This window comes from Gymnoscopelus microlampas (genome assembly GCF_963454915.1).
Source record: "Gymnoscopelus microlampas genome assembly, chromosome: 15".
NCBI lineage: Eukaryota > Metazoa > Chordata > Actinopteri > Myctophiformes > Myctophidae > Gymnoscopelus > Gymnoscopelus microlampas.
Genome location: NC_139952.1, coordinates 35,263,775 through 35,272,213, shown reverse-complemented (window position 1 = coordinate 35,272,213; position 8,439 = coordinate 35,263,775). Strand labels below are relative to the sequence as shown.

The following is an 8,439-nucleotide window of genomic DNA, read 5'->3' as shown; positions in this document are numbered from 1 at the left end:
CTGAGATGTAGTGGAGTACAAGTAAAAGTACTGAAAATGGGAAATACTCCAGTAAAGTAAAAATTCCCCAAAGTGTACTTAAGTAAATGTACTTAGTTACTTTCCACCACTGTATATTCCAATACTTCCACTGGCATATGCTTGTATCTTATTGTGACACAGGACAGATATGAGAACAGTACAACACTTCTTCCAGTATTGTTTTTTGTTTTTAAATCTTTTTTGGGGGGCTTTTTATGCCTTTATTATTGATAGGACAGTAGGCTCACTAGCCTGATAGGAGATGGGGAGAGAGAGATGGGGGGGTGACACGCAGCAAAGGGCACTGAAAGACACTGAAACGGTGAGCAGGGTGGGGCCTTGCAGGGTTGCCTCCACACTACAGTAGTTGTGTGAATGTGTGTGTGAGTGATTTTTGATTGATTGATTGAATACTTTATGTTTGTTAATAGTACGGCAGCACTGTCAAAAAAGCTCCGCTTAAAGGATAACATAAAAAGGCCCGGGAGTCTATTGCTCAATTCATCAACAAGAAGGGTGTATGTAATGCACATTGTAAAGCACTTTGGATAGAGGTGCTATTGAAATGCAGACCATTTACAATTGAGAACATACTTAATTTAATTAAAAATGGTGAGACACAAGAGTGTGGTAGCGAGAAAGACAGAGAAAGAGACATTGTTTCCCTCTCTGGCATGGAATCTATCCTGTCTATTGACCCAGAGCTGCCTCGATTACAAATACACACACAGATCAGCCAAAGCTTTAGTTTGATCAGTCTATGTTTGGCTCGCTTTCTCTCTCTCTCACGCTCTCTCCCTCTCTCTCTCTCTCTCTCTCTCTTTCTCTCTCTCTCTCTCTCTCTCTCTCTCTCTCTCTCTCTCTCTCCCTCTCTCTCCCTCTTTTTCTCTCTCTCGCACTCTCTCTTTCTCTTCCTTGTTCTCTATCTCTCTGCAAATCTTATTTCTGCCTCACAGCTTCCATGAATCAGCCAACGCTGACAGCATGTCAGCATTATTCAGTCCATCATCCATCCATCCATCCATCCATCCATCCATCCATCCAAACAGACCAAAAACTGTGTCCATCATAACTGCTATCTATTAGTGGGCGGACCTAATGTAAAAATGTACAATATTTACCTCCAGTGTTATAATCAAGCTGTGTGTCATGTGTGTGATGTTGTCTTCTTAATGTCATAACTGTTATCCAGATGTTTGCTCGCTGAATGTTTTGTTATCCAGATGTGTGCTCGCTGAATGTGTTTTCTTTCCTGTCAGTGCTGGTGTTAAAGCTCTGTAATGACCTGAGGGACTTGCTTCATTATTGATCACCCCCGGTCGATTGCCTTCATAATGCAGTGATAAATTATACAGTTTTCACCTTCTCTTATGGGCCTACTTTATTCTCCCTCTCTCTGCCTATCCCTTTATGCCTTCTGTCTTTCCTCTCTCTTCTTTTTTGTGTCCTGACCTTGTTTCTATCCCTTCCCCCATTCTACTATATTCCTCTCTCATCTTCTCTCCTTTAACCCCGGCCCCCCCTCCATCCTCTCATTTTCCTCTCCTCTCTCTCTCCATCCTCCAGCCCTGTGGTACCGCCATGGAGTCGTCGGATGAGGACACACTGAGCGAGCGCTCCTGCATCAGCGAGCGCTCCTTCCGTAGCGAGCGCTCCGGGGGGTCGCTGTCCCCGTGCCCCTCGGGCCCCCAGGGGCAGACCGGAGACACGTTGCCGTGGAACCTGTCCCGGCACGAGCGCAGGAAGAGGAAGAGCCAGGACTCACGTGCTCATGTGCTGGACCCGGCGGAGAGGGCCGTGGTACGCGTGGCAGGTAAGAGACGCCCAGCTGATGATGCTTCTGATTAGTAGACCGCAACCAGTGGTGGAAAGTAACTAAGTACATTTACTCTTTTTACGTAACTGGAGTATTTCCAATTTTCAGTCATTTTACTTCTACTCCACGACATCTCAAAAGCAAATATTGTACTTAGTTACTAGTTTAGTTAGTTATACTTTGTAGATTTTGATTATTATTACAAAACCACTTCAGACCTACCACATATAGCCTACTTCGGCAATTTGAAAATAGCCAATCTACATGCTCCCGTTGTGAGCTTGTAGATCTGCTATTTTCAAAAGATTTTTACACATTTTATACATTCGAAAACTTGTGAAATGGGACCTTCTGCATAATGGGTACTGCCAATACTTTTGTACTTTTATTCAAGTAAAATTTTGAATACCGAACTTGTACTTTTAACAGACTACTTCTACAATAGGGTATTGATCTGAGTACTTCTTCCATCACTGACCGCAACCTAGAAGTCCCAGAGTGTCAGTTTTGTCACTTTGGGTATGTTTTTCATACGCTCTACCATGTGACAGGATAGCCTGCGTGACAGCAGGTGGCAAATGTAGACAAAACAATGCAGACGTCACTGGCTCATCCCCTGGGTCACGGAAGTAATTTCTCTATGGAGAATAACATTGGGTCATCTTAGAATCGTCTCACATAAGAATTGTGGTCCATAAAATGTTGAAGTTGTTAATAATTTGGCGGCGGTAACGTTAGAGTTTTCCCACCGTCAGGTGATGCTTCATATCCATATGAGTCAAACCGCCGGGATCATTTTTTTTTTTTTAAATACAGTTCATGCCACGATATTAAACACGTCTATGGGAATTCAGAATGGGGCGAGGGGGGGGGGGGTGAAACGTGACCCAGGTAGGATGCGTAAATTACATCAGACTTCAGTGCTCTATAGTCTAGATTCTTTAGATTCTCTCATTAGACGTGACATTTATCGGCTCCTGATATTTCAGTAGAGGACTTTCTCCTGGCTCTTATCGAAGATCCATGGCCTAAAAATAGCCCTGTCTGCTGAAACGCCACCAGTCAATACATGTCACTGAGATGGGAGAGGAGCACATGTTTTTTTTGGTTCTTGGTATTATCAGTGTTACTCACCAGCATAATTCACCAATTCAGCGTGAAGTATTATCACTATGCGTACAGTACAGTATACCTGTACTATGAGTACAGTACATTACAGTATACCAGTGGTTCTCAACCTTTTCAGGCCGTGATCCCCCAAAATAATCATATTTCAACTGAACTGGGGACCCCCACCCTGATAAGCACTTGAAATTGTTGGAGTTGAGGCATTACATTTGGTTTAATCTCTCAAGACAGATTCAGAGCTCCGCAGCAAAAACATTTTTTTGTCGATGGGTTCCCAGATTGCATTTTGTTTGACTCGGTTCCGCAGATAAATATTGTGAAAATAGCTGATTTACAAGCTCACAACGCCTCCTGTTTGACAATTTGGACAATGTTTGACCAGTTGTTATAGTAAAAAGACCATTACTGCATCGAAAGTAATGAACAAACTATGTTGATTACTTTTGATGCAGTAATGGTCTCTTTTCTTAATTGTTTTTAGGTATTAAAAAGGTCTTAAAAGTCCTTAAATTGTCACTTCACTGTCAGTTGCGTACAACACATTTATAACACACATTGCACACATCCCCCCAAAAATCATGTGGGGACCCCCCTGGGGGTCCCAACCACAGGTTGAGAACCACTGCAGTAGTATGTGCTCTCTCGCAGTTATAAAACAAAGCATTGGAGGACCTGTCTAAAAAAACTGCGGAGATCTCTCACTAGAACACTAGACACACCTTTTATCGCAGAAAGTTTGCCTATTATGCCACGCCCACAATATGGACACTATAGGGTTCATGTGGTTAAATTACATGTAAATGTCATTCCCGGTAAGAGAAAAGAGCACTTAAAGCATTTCTGAAAGATACTCACTAGATCCACAAGGAGACATTTCATCCTTGCGTTCCTCCCTCCTCAAAGGGAGGTCAGAATCCAGGGTCAGCTGTACTGAGCAGAGCCCCTAGGAGCTGTGGGATAACATTCACTGTCATTCTGAAGGTCACTTCAGCAGGGTGGAATCCCTTTTTCTTCCCTTCCGAATATCGTCTCTGTCGGGTGGAAACCTCATACTGTTACCAAAACTGTTACATTTCAGGATTCAAATTCAAAAGTATCAAAAGTGGCAGATCCACAAGATCAAAACGTGTCGTTTCGAGCCACGTTTCGAGCTTGCGGATCTGCTACTTTTGATGCTTTCGTGTGACGCTGTAGTATGATCAAGTAGGGAATTCTTTTACGAAAAAACACAAAAAGTTAGAATATGGAGGTAGGAGGTTTCTGCCCGACAACAGCGATATTCTATTAGTTCCTAACTTCCTAAATCAGGGAGTGCCATATTACTACCCCACTGCCTGCAGGCTTTTTGTCAGTTCAAATGTGTCCCCTTGCTTTTTTTAATTTGTACTCTTACTGTGGGTAACAGAAGATGGAGGAGAAATGTAGGTTGCTCTGCTCTCTGGAGATGCCGGGCTTTCCCTGTTGGAGTAATGAGAGACTGCTAGTAGGCTAATAGCTTTCCCCCCTTTTAGTGAGGAGAGCAAATGCTGCTATAGAAACTTGATAATTGCAAGAAAATTATATAAAAGCGGTTTAGTGCCCAGGCGTTCTCCCTTGAACAAATGGATATGAGTCTTGTTTACAGTTTTAGGGCTCTCATTACACAAATTGATGTACTTTGTACATGCTTTGCTGCAACCTTGTTCTCATATTGTTTGCAACCGAGTCGCTGATGCTCACATACAGAGGGACTTCCATTCACAGTAGAATACACTTAACTTCCTCAGTTGGCAACATTTATCCACCTTGTTGTACATCAACAGGGAAAATAGCAGAACTACAAGCTCTCGGCGCATCGTGTTGTGTGCTGTACAAGGCTCTATACATCACACATAAATGACATCATAGCTTATTGCAGATGATGATGTCAGATACACACATGTAGTGTGAATGCAGTCGAGTGTCTGTCTGGTGGGTTTGTGATGATGGGGGAGGGGTTTGGCAGTAGTGAGGAGATGACAAGACTATAAAAGCCTACTTTATAGAAGAGAGGATGTAGGTCATGACAGGGTATGTGTCACTATTAAGAGAGTGACAAAGAGAGAGAGAGAGGGAGAGGGAGAGGGTGTGTATTGTATGCATGCAAGAATTAGTGTGTTCAGGTAATGTATGGTACAGTATATGAAAGGTATGTGAGCATAGCCTACGTGTGTGTAGTGGGTATCTGTATAAGCTTGTGTGTGTACTGTATGTGTGTGTTATACATGTGTTATATGCATGTGTGTGTTTAAACCTTTAATCTTTAACCTTGAATTGTGCACTTGTTAATTAGTCTGAATATCAAAACTTGTATTTTGTGTGCAGGTTTTGTACTTGCGTGACGTGTGTGTGTGTGTGTGTGTGTGTGTGTGTGTGTGTGTGTGTGTGTGTGTGTGTGTGTGTGTGTGTGTGTGTGTGTGTGTGTGTGTGTGTGTGTGTGTGTGTGTGTGTGTGTGTGTGTGGGTGGGTGGGTGGGTGGGTGGGTGTGTGAGAGAGAGAGGAGAATGCAGTAGTATTCTGTACTCTGTGAGCATTTGCAGTTGACTGAGGTTACCAGACTTATTAATGTTTTACAATCTCCAAGCTATACTGTACTTCACAAAGGAAGACTGTGTTCCACATCTATCCCGGCCTCACAACCAGTTAGCTTTACAGCTGCTCTCAGTACAAAGCTAGTACGGTAGTTGCGGTAGTAGTAGTAGTAGCATGTAAACTAGACACAAATTACCCTTATGGTGTCTTTCTTATGTCAGCAGTTGTAAGGCAATTATAAGTTTGACTATTTCTGTAATCAAAGGTCAGATATCACAATTGCTCATGATCATGCTACCTATATTATAAGGTGTTCTGAACCTCTTGGTGCTTTCTGTAACCATGATGGATGGAGCGTGTGTTTATAGGTAGGAATAGCTATTTTTCATAACATTTTATTTTTTATTTAAACCTCATAAAAGTGAGTGTGTTGAAATATGTGTGATGGAGAGTGAGTGAGACAGAGAAGGAGGGGGAGAGAGAAAGACATGTCTGTGTTTGTCTTTGTGCCGTACATGGATATATACATTCCCTCTGTGTGTACACAGTAAAATCCTTGTTAATTTATCCATTTGTAATGCAGAGAGTGCGATCCATAACTTTAACGTCTGGCCTGGGAATCAATCCCGGGCCTCCAGTGTGAGAAGTAAAATTTGTACCGCAATCCCCACTTGGTCAGGGGGGTGGGGAGATATTGGCGACTGAATTCACCCCGCGGGATCAATAAAGGTCTATCTATCTATCTATCTATTGTTCTCCAGGCAATACTACTTGCCAACCAGTAGGTGTCCTTCACGACACCATGGTCGAACCTTTTCAGTGGAATAGTAGGGGGACCACCTCCAAACACTGCGGATGTGTTTGTGTTAGTTATACTAGACCATACCCGTTGGGGAATATGAGCACCCAAAGTGTGCAGTTTGGCTTATGTGCTGAGAACAGAGAGTTTATCAGGGATTGAAAGTGAGTTTGTACTGTGTACTGTAGTCCATTGGTTCTCCCTCTGCACACACTGTATACACACAGTGGCCCTCATTTATCAACGCAGCGTATAAACCGGCGTATATTTTTCCATATATTCGGCCGTACACCAACGTCGAAGTCACATTTATCAACGCATCCTACACAGCTGATCCGAGCTTACACTTGGTCCCAGCGTTGATAAATGTCACGGCTGAAACGAGCGTCATTTAAATAACACGCCCTTAAATATTCTCACCAACGCCCCGATTTTACGACATGAAGACGAACCAGAATACGACCAAAGACATGAAAAGCCAATAAGAAACAGTCGCGTCGTCCCGCCCCCCCCCCCCCCCCCCCTGGCCTCGCCGCACACGCACACGCCTCTCTCTCTCGCTCTCTCTCGCTCTCTCTTGCTCTCTCTCTCACACACACACACACACACACACACACACACACACACACACACACACACACACACACACACACACACACACACATACACACACGCGCCCGCCCAACTTTGTCTTTCATGTCCGTGTCCGTAGCGTAGCGGTACATGAGACTCGGGCGGAATGCAGTGATTCCGTGCCGCCACGTTAATATTGGAGCGCCGGGTTTATATCCTTAACCCAGCCAGGTTGTGTAGCCTACATAACTCTCTATGACATAACTCCATAACATAGGACAAGCTACTGTAAGTTTGTAGACCTCACTGTCCATGAAAACGTGGCCGGGACTCCCGGCGCAAAAGCGCTCGTATATTTTTGAAAATAGCAGATCTACAAGCTCACAACGCGTCGCGATGCAACGCTGGCTTGTGAGCTTGTAGATCTGCTATTTTCAATACAGACAGATCTACAATCTTATCTGAATGACTGTTAAAGCAGTTTGTTTAAATTACTTTATAAAATGATATATTTTCACAGCCATTATTTATTAGTGTAGATACACATTTAGGAGTGGATTATGTGTCCAGATGCTTGTCAGACAGTCAGACAATGGTGCTCCGCAGGTCTAGAATGGAATAAACGGGTGCAGCCAACGTCAACAACTGGTCTCGACCAGACGTGAGATCTCAGCGTACCGTAGGATAAAGCCCACGTCAGGATATATTGATAAATGCCGTAAATTGCGGTGATTACGCCGTACGCTCATTATTCGGGCTGCACCACGTTGATAAATGAGGGCCTGTCTCTTTGTTTTTCACCTGAACTTTCCCTTTTTTCGGTCATCTTACTAATTTAAATATAGGGGTGCAAGAAGTAATCGAACTAATCATTTTTAATAGATCATAAAAAAGAAATAAATTAATAAAATACTATTTTTTATGGGGGGAAAAAGAAGAAAAAGCTGATGTACGAGCTCACAACGCATTGCATTGTAACACATTGTGAGCTTGCAGATGGTCTATTTTTGCTATTAAGAAAATATACCCATGCCCTCCATGTGATACAGCTTGAAGTTGACGTTCTATTGGTGTCATTTCACTGGGTTAGTGCATGTATTCTCGTGCACACATCATGACACCAGTGCCTGTATGTGTTTTTGTATATGAGAGCTTGTACAGTACCTGCCACCGCCCTGTGTGCCAAAAGCAATACGACCAGCAGGAACATCTTGTACACTCTGAGACAGACACTCCTCACACGCACGCATGCACACATGCACACAAACACGCACGCACACACGCACGCACGCACGCACACACACATGCACGCACAGCAGCATCAGCATCTCCCTGTACATACCCAGTCAAAACCCTCAGTGTTCATTTAAAGCTGAAATCTGGAACTTATTTTAACCCATTTAAACCGTGTGTCATTTTAGATTTTAACCACTTTAACCATTATTTTATACTTTGGCTATTCAAAAATAGCAGATATACAAGCTCATAGCGCATCACTTGTAAAAAGAAATCGTGAAAATGTGTGCAAATCTTTGAATATATATGTTTTTAC

General features: G+C 43.1%; 1 protein-coding gene across 9 annotated transcripts in view; it reads left to right on the top strand.

Moving 5' to 3' along the window:
* The window catches only part of macf1a (microtubule actin crosslinking factor 1a), a 290,975-nt gene that overhangs the window by 7,635 nt on the left and 274,901 nt on the right, over positions 1-8,439 (top strand). For all 9 annotated transcript variants that reach the window (XM_084080015.1, XM_084080014.1, XM_084080018.1 and 6 more), the window contains exon 2: positions 1,588-1,834. In XM_084080015.1, coding sequence (XP_083936141.1) covers positions 1,603-1,834 — 232 coding nt within the window. In that variant the 5' untranslated portion in view covers positions 1,588-1,602. The remainder of the gene's footprint in view (positions 1-1,587; positions 1,835-8,439) is intronic.